A 13,897-nucleotide genomic window follows, 5' to 3' on the forward strand; every position below is an offset into this window, starting at 1 on the left:
CAAGATCTATTTTCTGTGGGGCTCTGGCATACTACGCGGTCGGCTGGTCGGGACAAACCTGGTGTCTGGTGAGCTACCTGACCAAGATGCAGTAGTGAGGCAACGTCGCGGCGGCGAGCAGGGTCGCCTCTTGGCAAGGCACCCGCTAGCTGACATGTCCGCTCGGCGCATTCTGTTGAAATTTGGGATGGACTTTAGGCCCATATAGCAATTACTGAAAAAATCTTTAAGGGCCCATGTGGGTATTTGGCACTAGGTGTAGTGAGAAGTTTAGTCCCACCCCGCTAGTGGAGAAGGAGTTGGACCTTTTTATAAGGGTTTCTCTTCTACATGCTATTGGAGCTTGAGAATAGAATAGGCCCTCGCGCGCTCCTCCGCCGCCCGTCTCGCCTCGTTGCGGGATTGAGCTGAGCCGAGCTCACACCTACGCACTTATTTTTGCCAGGAGTCTCTGACAGCTGTGCCATGGACTCGGACATGGGTCGAGCCCACGTCTCTCCACGCGGCTGCGCCTATATAAGTGTGCGGTGTCTCCCAACCCTAGCCGCCACGAACAGATTATTGAATTAACGCACCGACCAACTCACCAAAAGTTTGAACTGATGGAGGGAGGCGGGCAATATATTTCAACACTCCCCCTCACGTTTAGGCTATTTTAATCCTTAAACATGGGGTCGATGTAGGCCACAAAATCTTTTTATTTAATACTGCGTTGGCAGGGTTTTAAACTCAAGACCTCTTGGCTCTGATACCATATTGAATTAATGCATCTACCAACTCACCCAAAAGTCCAAACTGATGAAGGGAGGCGGGCAATATATTTCAACATAGATCACATCTGCTCACGCGCACACCCACCCTCGTTCCCTTGCTGCTGCTGCCGCCGGTGACTTTTCATCCCGCCCGCCGCGTACACGGTTGACGGGAGAGCAGGTCTCCGAAACCGCGCCCTTCTGGTTCCAGTACGGGAGAGGGACGAATAGGTTTTTGGGCAGCGACTATGCGACTGCTCGCCTCCGATCCACTACTTCCTCTATATCTGCGTCGTCTTCATCATCACCATGTCCACCGACGCGGAATGTGCCACCGCCGAGAAGCTCGAGATCGACAAGAAGGCCGCCGAGGACGCTGCTGCTGCCACCACTGCCGCGGCCTCTGCATGACGTACTGGAGGGTATAACTCGTAGCTAGCGTTATACGGAGATCTTTCTTTTTTTTCTTGAATTCTTAGGGGGGAGAGAACTCCCCCACCTGAATTATATTCAATTGCCTATAAGGCTTTGCAGCCTTTTCGCAAGATGGGTTCAAATGAACCAGAATACAGGGGGGCATAGAAGAAGAGACAAAGCAAAAAATAGCATACGCCAAACATACAAACAGGGGAGAACAAAGAGGGAAGACACATCCCGGCACAACACAAAGCATCACTAATGTGATCGAACGGCATTGGCCAGCCGAACCAAACCAAGACACTACACCATCGACGCAATCGAAAGGCTTCACGCATCCAAGAGTGCACAACGCCACAACACCACCTGTGCCGGGGGTGCATTTGAAAGATCACGCGAGGCCGAGATGACGCCACGGCGCCTATGTGCCACAGGCGAAGTCAGCATCACCAAGCAAACAAGACCATGACACTGCACCGTCAACGCAATCGAAAGGCTCCGCGCATCCGAGACTGCACAACGCCGCGACACCACCTATGCCGTGGGCACATTCGAAAGGTCACGCGAGGCCGAGACAGCGCCACGGCACCTATGCGCCACCGCCGCTGTCGCTTGGCATCACCTAGCAGAGAACACACCCAAGAGTGCATGAGCAAGAACACGAGAAGAACACCGCAGAAGAAGAGCACAAACCACCGTCAACCCCAACCCGGCCGCACCACCACCACCCGACCACCAACACAAACACCTCAACGCAGCCAAAGGCATGGCCGAACCAAGATCACGAAGGCGGCACCACCTCTCCGCTGCCAACGCCCACACGGACCGCCAACGGGACCACCTCAAGCCACTGGTCACCCTAGCCAAGGCAAGCTCAAAGACGGAGCCCCAAGTGGGAGTGTGACAATGAGCGACACCATCGCCCGATCCGGGAGACCCGAGATCCAAAGTTTCCTCCAGAGAAATTTAGCAGGGAAGACGAACACCAGCAACACGACGCCTTCAACAAGGATACGGCGCCCACAGGCACCGCCGTCGTTGGCTCCAACCGAAACCGGGGCCCGGTTTTACGCCGGCCGTGTCACGACCCCCAACCTGCAGCCTGCTAAGCCAAACCAACAAGAGCACTCGTAGCCTAACCACGAAACAGAGGCCGCCGCACCATGCGAAGCCTCCAGATCGGGAGAGCGAGCAGAGCTCGATCCAAGAGGCAGCGAGAACGCCGAGCCCGGCGCACACCTTGTGCGTAGAAGCCCAGCGCACTCACCACACCCATCCCGAGGTCCAGCTCACCAGAGAGAGCAGGAATCGGCAGATCCATCGCAAAAGATAGCACACACCCAGGCCCGCCGCGGCCATGCAAGCCGAGGCAGATGGCTCCGCCGCAGCCCCATGCCGCCCTCACGGTCGAGGGAACGACCAGCCGCCACGCACGCCGTGAGGCACCGCAGGCAGCGGCCCGACCCGCCGGATTGGGAGGCAAAGCGCATCGCGCGGGCCAAAGATGGCCGGAGCACGGGACGCCCACCCCCCGCCCCAAGCACCGCCGCCCTCGCACCGCCACAGAGCACGAACGGCGCGCGCGGAGGAGCGGCACGCCGCCGCTGCCGCACGAGTCCCCGCTCGTAGTCGAGCCGCTCCAGCGCGCCAGAGCCCCGCCGCCGCCGGATCCGCGCGGGGGCTTTGCCCGGCGGAGGCTAACGGGCGGCGGCGAGGAGAGGGCAGGCAGGGGGCGGCCGCTGTGGTGGCGAGATGCGCCGCCGTCCGAGTCGCCCTGGGGAGGACAACGCGGGGGCCTTCTCCCAGGGAAGACTTTTTTTCTAGATCTTTCTGTAATTAGCGTAGCATGTGCTTGCTTGACTGAATATCAACATGCCTTTATTTGTGTCAATGCCATGCTAGTGATTTACTTGTGGATTAAGTTAATCGAAAAATTGCCTATTTACTCAGCACATTCTTGGTACATTCGTATTGGGGAATACAGGGGACAATCGTCTGTCGTCTCCATCACTATCTTCACCTTGGTCAGTGCTTCACCTAGCTATGGCCCTTGATTAAATCCATGTCTTGTTTGTGCTAGCTACAAAGTCAACAGTTATCTGAACACCATTCATGCGATGCTTTCAGGGAATGGCTAGCTATACTGACACTTTCCGCTGCACAAAGTGTCTGATTCGATGGCAATCTCTCCCCAGGGTGCCCTGTCCGTCTTCTCTAGGCTCTGGGTCTGGGTGGCATCTGGCCTTGTGTTCCCACATTCCGAGCCAACCAGTTCGATGATAGCGGAGAATAAGGAGCTCTACTACAACTGGTACTACTTCGCCGTCAATGGCGGCGGCTTCTTCTCTAGCACGATCATGGTGTGGCTCCAGGACAACTGTGGCTGGGTGTTCGGCTTCGGGGTACTGGCCATCGGAATTCTCAGGTTTCTTGCTACTGCCAACGTTTACAGATACTAGAAGCCTGGAGGAAGCACGATGACAACGGCTTGTTAGGTTGCAGTTGCAGCAACTCGAAGCGCTTCATGTGGATGTGCCGGCTGACAGCTCCATTCTGTATGAGATTCCAGGAATTAAATAGCTATGCATACGATAGTTTGCAGCTGGACTAACATGTGATCGGCTCTTCTGGTTGATGGCCGGGCCGGACTACAGTTCCCTTTCCATTCGTCTGGTACAAGCGCAAACTCCTATATTTTGATGAGGGAATGCGTCCAATTCAGGCAGGCTGAGTACACGGCAGATCATAGCATGTTCGATAAATAAAGTGCAACTCTTTTAGTTTATTCGCTTGTACAATATGCCATTCTTGTGCTAGGTAAGGTTGCATTGTTAAAGATCAGTCTGGTCTCTGGTGATCATGGTGGCAGGCTTGAGGCATACAAGTAACACAGTTACTCCAAAGTTGTTTACAAGTGTAAATATTCTACCTACAGTCAGTCAGACTATCTACGAGAATATACATGCATGCATGCATGCTCAGCTGCGAAGGAAAGCCCATGGCCCTCGTGCAGTCCCAATCCTGAAACAAAAAATCAAGAGTACCTAAGCTATAACCCATATAGAAAATAAATATAGCCGCGCCAAGGATAAAACGGGAAACTCAAGCAAATTGGCATTATCTCTTCTTATTTAGAAGGGGTCCAGAGTTATATACCTCCTACTCCTCGTGCACAACATATGGTATAATTACCAGTTACGGCTTAGTTTGACATTGTGCATTGCATTCCGGCAAGCTCAATTTTTAAAGCCATTAGTGAATAAGGGTTCATGTTCTCGTTGTGATAATGAACTTCAACAGAAGGAAATTCAGAGTTCTTTGCTCACTGTACCTCCACAACCCTGCAAACATGCGGAGGCACATGTAGATCGACAAGGCTATCCAGATTCCAATGAAACCACTGTAATTGGCGAGGGTGACAATGAAAGCAATGCTGACAATCGCCACAAGTATCTGACGATACAGAATTCAATGGAACGTGTCAGAAGAAAAAAGTCAGAAAACCAGTAGAGCACAAATAAACTAAACTGTAAGTCTGTTGACTTGCCAATGAATAAGCAGCATATGCAAAATCAGATGCACCATAATTGACACCGTCAAAAACAAAAGCTAAAGCGTTGATCGGTTGAGTGAGAGCGACAAACTGTACATAGAACAAAAGAACTCTCCTTAGTTCAGGAAACTGCCTTGAGATAATTAAATAGGAGTATAAGAGAAGATTGTCATGCTCTCAAGTATGAACTGCAAGAAAATCATGGAAACGTAACTATAACATTTCAAAACTCGGAGTTGCGGTACTCTTAGGACTCGGCATACTGTAACTGTACCGGTATTGCCACGTAGATATGATGCAGTACACCCTGGTCTTCTGTAAATAATCTCGAACCTGTATGGAGGCCAACTCCTAGAAGTAGGCCCAGGAGAAGCCCCAAGATCAATCCAAGCTGCAAAATAAACAGTCCTTCACTAAGGTGACAAAAAAGGATTTATAGAAAGAAGGAACCATACCTGCAGTAAGCGGGAAGCTGTGGCCTTGGCCTTCGAATGGTCCTTACGAGCAAATGCACTTGCAAGTATAGCCTGTCAAAAATATTGTTCACACACTAATAGTACATAATATGCGTGAAACACATTGCTTGAAGCAAATCTTTCTAAGTTATTAACAAACTCTCATGATTTATGGTCAACGACACAGCACCCAGAAACACAAATATTTCAAGGTGTGAATTGCATCTTACAGGTAACTAAAGTTCCACAAAGTAAGCAATATAGTACTGTAAAAATATGAAAAGATAACTGATGTAGCTAGTAAAAATTGTTATGGCAATGAATGACTATATTTTGTTCAAAGTGGAGGCGTCAGCCCGCCCCCTGCATCAACTGATGCACACAACCAGGGCGACGAATTTCCATTAAAGACATGGATAATAAGTTGGCTTGTCATGGATCGGAGAAAAGAAGAGGCCTGACTTCGAAATAAGTAAAAAAGACCTGTCATCGATCAAAGAAAAGAAGAAAAGTGTTCCCTAACCTGTCCAGCAAAAGCCAATCCATCAGCGAGAAGGGAAGATGCCAACCAGATCTGCAAGCAAATCTGGAATGCAGCCATTTGAGTTGGACCTAGCCGTGCAGCCATTGATGCAGATAGTGTTACACAGCATGTTGCGGCAATAACTCTGGCAAGTAACAGAGAACCTGAAGAGTGCAAAGACCTTTACAGCTTTACATAATAGACAAAGAAAAATGCTTAAGCATAGGCACTGAAAAAGCACAGAGCACTATCCCAGAATGATTTTGTTTTTGGACGAAACGCAGTAGCACTGCTCCCATTGCGTTAGGAAGGAGCAAAGGTTATAAACTAAGGAAGAGAGGAAAAGAAAAGGAAAAATGTGTGGGAAACAGCACACCCTCCGTCTGGTTCTAGGGGTCTTTCGACAAGGGCTAAGACGCATCATCTACCAGCATCAGTCCACAACTTCGCATCAAGCTGTAGGCTGTGCATTACACTGATTACTGAACTGGATTTCTGGTTGTATCAAAGGTAACAGCATGCTTTCTATGAACATAGGTCAAATGTAGACAAAATAATCAACAATTGAATTGGGCGGCGGTTGTAACATGATTTCATACAAAGATAAATCTACCATTATGATTGATATGGTAAAATGGTCCCTTTCTTTTACTGGAGCAATAGTTCATTTTGTGGAACATGGCTCAGTAATGCTAAATGTGTTTTAGAAGATCTAGGTCCAAATTGACTGCCCGGAACAAACTAGTTCAGTAAGAATTTGTCATGAAAAAAGTTCTATAGAACAATTTTCTGCAATTATTTACTTACACATTCATACAAAGTTCAGTAGGTGTTACCGTTTTTAAGGAACCGACCAATCGGCAGATGTTTCAAGTTGGGTGGCAGTAGTTCAACTTGCAGGCGTAGTCTACATACGAGTATGGCAGCAATGAAATATCTGCATAAGATCCACTATGAACTATCACAACAGATGTACAAAATAATTTCATAATTTGGGATCAAGTGTGAATCTTCCTATGAGAAAAAGAACAATGGTATCTATCAAAGAGAAAGAATAGCACTACGTACTGTGATATAACATGAGCAACTGCTGCACCACTGACACCATACTGAAACACAAACATAAATATTGGATCCAAAACTATATTGATTGCATCTCCAGCCACTGGTGATCATAAAAATGGGTTAAATTGTGTTACGTATGAAAGAAATTCTTCCTACGGAATCTACACATTAATCAAACCCCACATTACATTTCACCTCCAAAGACAGAAAAGTGTTACCTTTACTAAGATTGACATATGAATATAAAAACCACAGGATATATGTTGGACGGGACAGCTCAAATAATCGGGGGGTTTCATTCTCGAAAGAAATAATCATGAGTTCTCTTTTCAATTTTGGTTTAACTATACACCTCCAGATCATCACTAACTCCCTCCATTCTAGATGTAACTTTTAAAGTATGTACATTCAACCATTTAAAAACTTAATGAGAAATATACGTACAGACATTTAGATGATCTATCACATGAAAGTTGTATCGGTAGAATTTTAAAAACACAGACTACCAGATTATCATAATTTTAAGAAGTTTCTGCAGACATAATTTAAAAAGTTAAAGATGTGTAAGACCATGTTATTGTCCTAAATGAGAAAGTTAGAGAATAAAGGTAATACTATCCAAGCAAGGAAATAGTACTATACCAGTTGCATATAGAGGCGTCCTTGTATCTTTAAGTCCACGAAATACCCCTTGCATTGCCAGAGATAAAAGAACAGCAGGAGCACCTAAAGATCTGAGTACCAAGTACTGTAATGCAGGATTCAACATTCCAGTGTCCTATTGAAAAGTGCATTTTGGTTAAAAAATTAACCTATCCAAAAGAAGAAGAAAAATGATGAAGTAGTTCCGGAAAAAAGCTCAAATGGAAACTCGGATTCTATCAAATCCAACTGAATTTTAGCAATAATATCATACAAATATGAAGTATCAGGAGCAATTGTTTTCCTCTGGTTACATTTTAATTCAGTATGCCCATATCCAACTATCAATACTAAGTTAACTTACAACTTTTGGCAAAAAAAAAAAGAAGCAGCTTAATAACAGAAGATCCCTCAATTATCAGCTTTTGGTGAAGGGAAATCAATTACTTTTGAAATACATGGGAAGCGCTGATGTTCATAACTAACGTTTGTGCTGAAATAAAGTAGTTCACTTCAAAAACAAAAAAGTGCGCGAAGGAACATTTACCGCTTTCACACCCATGAAGTCTAAGATAGGTTTTGCACAGGAAACAAGAAGCAGAGTTTCAACAAGACCAAGCACCCCACCAAGTAGTAATGCTGTAGAAACTGATGGAATTTTTTTCCGCTTATGCTCAGTATTGATCTCACTTGAGTCAGTTTCGGAAGACGATTTGCTGGATGTGGCATTATTCTCTGGTGATAAATTAGAAGACCAAATAAATATGCATCACTTGACCATATAAATTTCTAAAAGAAGAACCACAAAGTTTCACCTTCATGAGTAATCAGTTCATCCATTTCGCTAACATTGTGTTCATTCTCGCCACTTATTTCATCTTTGTTTCTGTCACTGGAAGTAGCATCTTCCTCTGCAACAAATGATGTTGTGACACTCACAAGGGGGAACACTGCAATTCTTGTTACCTGATTAAACACGACAATAGATACACCTACAGCTGCAATCTCTACTGGACCTGTTTGTCACGAAACATATCAGAGCAATCAAATTGCCATTATACAAATGAGCTAAAAAGACCTATGGAAACATATTTGTGCATCACAGCAGCAAGAAATAGTTTGATAAAAAAATGTATTACAAGTCCAAAATAGAAGAAAAGTAGCGTAACTGTAATAAACAACATGATTAACTGTGTGGAGTTATAAATAATCTCATGCTAGACTGAGCAGCAATCATGTTAGCACCTGTTGCTCAATTCCCAAATACGTATTAAACAAAGAGAAATTGAGATGAAGATCAATGAAGCAATACAACTTTATGTAACGCACCTTCCGGCACAAAGCTTCCATGAAAAGACCAAAAAGTGAGGTAACTATTTTTTATTTTTTTTGAGGACAGGTAACTATTTGTTTGTTCCACAGTAGCGTAAAAGCAAAATTTTGGCTTTTCAAAATGCTCTGACATAACCTATTACAGTACATCGATGTGAGATTTCAACGTGGGATCAAACATATGGTTCAACTTATGGGATTTCAACTTGAGATCAAACATATGGGTCAACTTGAAGAGAAGTATAATTAGTCCTCTGCTTCTTGCCACATCACTGCCTGATTCTTCAGTTGAACTCAGGTGTTTTAACTAAAGCCATACACTATATAAGCTAAGGTATAAAGGGCATAAAGAACATCCCAATGCATGGATAGCTCAACTACATGGAAATCACATTTTTAGTAAGGAAAAAAAAGGATGGAACCATCCTTTTTATGTATAATGTATTTACCATTTTCAGGAGATGAAACGCAAAAAAGCAGAGCTTAATTAGCCATAATACGTGCAATCATGTCTGGAGCAGATTAAAACTAGGCGGAAGCAAAGCTTAATTAGCCATACGTGCAAAATTGTACTATCTGACAATCATGTCTGGAGCAGATTAAAACCAGGCGGAAAATGGGGGAAAGTGGACTGCAGGGGAAAGGGGGGCAAAGGGGAGCAAGAGAAGGCAAGCAAGCAACACCTATGCGGCCGATGAAGGCGGTGTCGACGAGCGACGCGAGCGGGTCGGCCATGAGCGCGAGCGCGCCCGGCACGGCGATCCCCATGATCTCCCTCCCGAGGTCGTCCCGCTCGAACGCGAGCCTGAACGCATATACAGCACCAAATTAAAAGAAATGGAAGAAAAATAGAGAGGCGGGAGAGATCACGCAATAAGCGGGGCGCCTCCGGCCTACGTACGTCGCGCCATGGAAGAAGACGCCGAGCAGGTCCATGGCACCCGCCGCGGGCTGGTGGAGGAGGAGGAGGCTCTCCTCGCGGGAGCAGGCGGCAGGCGGCAGCGCGCGCGCATGAGATGGAGAGCCGAGCTTGGTGCAGCGCCAACCCGGCTTTGGGGCGGGCTAGAATAGCATTGGGTTCGTCATTCGTGTCGTGCGTGCGTGGAACGCAGGAGGGATCGGAGGGGACGGATGGCTCGGTTGGCGCCTGCTCGGCTGCAGCTGGGCGGGAACCGGGCGGTGAGGATGCGGGACGGGGCGCACCGCCCCCATTTGTCACGGCTGCTTCTAAGAGTTATCAAATACCTAGCTGACTCTATCTCCTCCAAGGCCCCATCTATTTAACTGATTCTTCAATTTCAGCCATCACGACCTTCTCCACAGCTGTGTATATAACATCATAAAATTGAGAAGCCGACATGTGCCATGGTGTCAACAAGCAACTTAGCTTCACGGCACGCCCTCATGGGACCTCGTAGGCTGAAATGGACATGCACCACCGAATTCTATCCGCTATCCTAGGCAAGATCTTCGGCAGCAGTTTCGAAACACGTCGATGCAAATCGAGGAGGACCGATCATGCAGGATGTTGTCGTGATGCGAGAAGAGTATAAGGACCGCCACCTTTATTATCACGGCAGCAAGACCCCATGTCGCCCAGATCCAGCATGTCGTCGTCCGCCTGCCAACATCCATGGCTTGAAGCCTGCCGAGCAGAGCCGCAGACCGCATCAGCCGACCACAGTCTTGGGCCTAGCTCCACCCACCCACCGAGCCAGATCAGGGGGATTGGCAGCCATGGTGCACCACCGGGCGTAGGTCACCCCACCACGCCCGCCACCGAGCAACGCCACCGTCGGAGCCTCGCAGCACCACGCCACCAAGAACCACTCGATTTGCAGCAAAGGCATACAGGAACGGGCGACCCCCAACGGAACTGAGCCAGACCCGGATGGATCCGGTCGTGTATAACACAACGTGTCCAAACAGCAATAGATCGGGGCGAGACCAGGGGAGCGCCGCCGCCTAGGACCTCCTCCCGCGCTGTGCAGAGGCCTCCGCTGTCGAGCCATCCCACAATCGTAGGGGAGCCACATCGGTCACCAGAGCTTCGAGGGCCACCAGTGCACACACCACCGTTGAGCCTGCATTTGGACCATGACCGTGAGAGCACGAACCGCACGGGGACCCGAGGCCCGCCGTCGCCAGCCGCCATCGGGGCTTTGCCCGACGATGGCAAGGGAGGGAGGTGATGGAGGGGCGGCGGAACTGGCGGCTAGGGTTTTCCGCCCGAGCCGCCCCTATGGAGTGGCACAGGGGCTCTTGGATGTGGACATGTGGTGGTAGGATGACACCATCATAGCTCGAACGAACTTGCTTTTGGGTATAAGATCATGCATGGCTATGTTGTTTTTGTTCATATGTTGTGTTCCTTCACTTGCTTCATATGTTGTGTTCCTTCACTTGTTGCTTGAACTGCTGCTCTTCCATCATGTTAGGTGAAGTGGTATATGGCGTACATAGAGAGTGTTCCAGGAGTTGCAGTTTATGGCAAACATGCCAAGAATAAGTTGTCAGTTACAAAGCCTATGACTAAGCAAGAGGCAGATAATGCTTATTCCAAGTTTGTACTCAAGCAGAAGAGCAATGTTGAAGTAGGCAAGTTTTTTAAGCCAAAAACATATGGTTCTACTTCAATAATTCATGGTAAGCATGGCAACATACAAGATCCAGTTTTCTCCTTTCAACATATAAACTAACACTCACATGTACTACTAAATAGCAAAGCTCCGAACAACAAGATCACCTCTCCAAACCTTTGATAAAAAAAACTGCATTCGAGGGTAAATTCTCTTAGAGCTGACTCAAACTCAATTTACACAATGTCGAAGCAGAGACATCGACATTTTCCAGTACCAGCCTCTCGTCGGAGCACTCAAACCCATAGAAACAAACCCGTTTCTGTAACTCCTAGAGACTCTCTGTATAGAAGCACAAAGGGGACATGTATCTGCAGAACTGCAAATGAAATAGCTGGACAATGGTACATGCGAAGGCAACAATGCCAGAATTGAAAAGACGAAAGTTGGTACAAAAAAGCAGTAGAATTACCAGTGATGTTAGAAGTACTAGTGATACTTCTGGTGCAATGTATGGAAACCATTCATCAATTACGTGATAGCTAAGAAAAGTTGAAGAACATACACCTTACTGAGCCATTACTTATGTGCAGCTCTGATTTCCTTGTAAATCCACATGTTCCATTACTCAAACCAAAAATACAATAAGATTTGGTTTGATGAGCAAATTGCAGGAAATGACACTTTCAGCCTTATCAATGTTATATCAAGTTTAGCCTTAAAACAGAATATTATGTTGCTGAAACTACTGACGTAACAGTTAACACGGCAATGCAAACTTATGGGACTTGGTGAGATACCATCATGCAAATTTACAGGTCGCAAGAGAAAAAAGGTCAAAATCACCATGGTTACATTACTGACTGAACACAATAGAATTTCAATAGATGCAACATGTACTAGTCAAAACTAACAGTAGCAGATTTTTAAGTACTCCTTCCATTTCTAAATATAAGTCTTTTAAAAGATTTTAATATAGACTACATACAGATGTATATAGACATACTTTCGAGTGCAGATTCACTCATTTTGCTCCGTATTTTTTTTTGAAAAGGAGGACGACACCCGACCTCTGCATCTGGGCGATGCGTACGACCACTTTATTAATTATTCTCACAAGACCTTACAAAGTCATACAACAGTAAAACTAAAGCCGCCGTCTAAGCAACAAACTGTCGCTACATCTATCCAATTGATGAAGGGGCGCAGATAGCCTGGGCCTAATACCAAACAGACATCGCAGCCAAGCCTAACATATAAGACCTGAGACCCCAACCTACCCACTTGCCAGATCTGGGGCACATACTGGTCCGGCGTGCTCTCAGAGGCCGCCGCCGCCAACTGCCACCGCTCCATCTTCAGTACTTTACTGATGCATCAACCTTGCTCGGTCCAGCTATCGTCGACGCCACCACGGCGCCCAACGGCCCCTCCTCCCTGCGCGCAAACAGTTGTACACGTCGCGGTCGCCACTGATACACCTCAGCGCCATGCTGCCACATACCACCAGCCGACACAGCTTGAAACCCTTGGAGGATCTGTCCTGCGTAGCACCTGCCGACCAGGCATGACCAAGCGTAGCACCTGTCGGTCAGGCATGACTTGACATCTTCACCGAAGCTCCGTGCAAGACGAAGCCGCTCCACCTCCTGCCTCTGACAGCGCTGCTCGACAAAACGACGCTCCCAAGAGAGAAACGACACCGCAGTGCCGCCATCGTCCGGTCTGGAATACCAGATCCTAGGGTTTTCCCCGGAGCAATACGAATGGGTCGAGGAAGTCAAATGACGATGCCTTCATCAAGGTAACGACGTGAAACGCCGCCATCTCCCGCCGTCGGCTCGGTTTTCACCGGCAACTACGTCTCCCCGACTCGCAGCTGGTGCCAGATGACGGATCCCGAGATCCGAACACCCAGCCTCAGGCCGACCACCTCTGACGGAAGAGATGACCACCACCGTCGGCTGCACCGGTCAGAATAGATCTGATCGGAGGTGCCGCCGACGAGATCATTTTGCTCCGTATGTAGTCCATATTGGAATTCTAAAAAGACTTATATTTAGGAACCGAGTAAGTAGTACTCCCTCCGTTCCAAAATAGATGACTCAACTTTGTACTAACTTTATACTAAGGTCGAGTCATCTATTTTGGAACGAAGGGGGTACATGATTAGGTAGAGTCAATTGTTGCCACTCAGATAGAAAAGGAACTGCATAAGACATAGGCAGGAGTGACCAAGCAAAAGGGTGATCATCATGTACTAGTAAGAAAAAAAATCAACAGACAGGTTTTAATACCTATTCTTTTTCTAAAAAAATTCCCAAGTTCAAGTGGCAAAGAAACAGATGGCCAAGGTATTTGACAAAGTGCAACTGAACTCAATATATGAAACAGAATCAAAAACACTGACAGATTAGGCCCTGCCAAATATTGGGAGTAACAATCTCACAAAAAAAGAAGGCAAGTTCTTGCGAATAGGAGTAAACTGAACAAATTTACTAGATGCATGGATTGCACAACAGATTGGGAGCTGTCATTGTCGTTGCTGCCGCTCTTCATGGGACGACTAGCAGCAACAG

At 47.1% G+C, this 13,897-nt stretch overlaps 1 protein-coding gene and 1 long non-coding RNA gene across 9 annotated transcripts; one reads left to right on the forward strand and one right to left on the reverse strand.

Moving 5' to 3' along the window:
- Positions 1–1,255: 1,255 nt before the first annotated feature.
- Positions 1,256–4,010, forward strand: LOC125522062 (uncharacterized). The gene is made up of 2 exons (XR_015607193.1): positions 1,256–3,193; positions 3,297–4,010. It is a non-coding gene; the product is annotated as an uncharacterized LOC125522062 (long non-coding RNA).
- On the reverse strand, positions 3,902–9,851 carry LOC125522021 (protein DETOXIFICATION 42). Of its 8 annotated transcripts, XM_048687089.2 has the most exons (13): positions 9,641–9,851; positions 9,423–9,544; positions 8,223–8,423; positions 7,955–8,142; positions 7,408–7,543; positions 6,769–6,865; positions 6,537–6,637; positions 5,701–5,864; positions 5,178–5,249; positions 4,997–5,113; positions 4,717–4,812; positions 4,501–4,622; positions 3,902–4,190 (listed from the first exon to the last, which is right to left on the reverse strand). In XM_048687089.2, exons 1-13 carry the CDS (start codon positions 9,673–9,675, stop codon positions 4,148–4,150), a joined length of 1,494 nt encoding a protein of 497 aa, XP_048543046.2. In that variant the 5' UTR covers positions 9,676–9,851; the 3' UTR covers positions 3,902–4,147. The 8 variants fall into 8 exon arrangements, 6 of the variants coding, with proteins under 6 accessions (XP_048543046.2, XP_048543068.2, XP_048543053.2 ...); XM_048687111.2 differs by lacking the exon at positions 4,717–4,812 and having other exon boundaries at positions 4,997–5,073; XM_048687096.2 differs by lacking the exon at positions 4,717–4,812.
- Between the last annotated feature and the right edge of the window lie 4,046 nt (positions 9,852–13,897).

The sequence above is a fragment of the Triticum urartu genome, chromosome 1A (genome assembly GCF_056163025.1).
Source record: "Triticum urartu cultivar PI428250 chromosome 1A, HENAU_Tu73, whole genome shotgun sequence".
Classification (NCBI taxonomy): domain Eukaryota; kingdom Viridiplantae; phylum Streptophyta; class Magnoliopsida; order Poales; family Poaceae; genus Triticum; species Triticum urartu.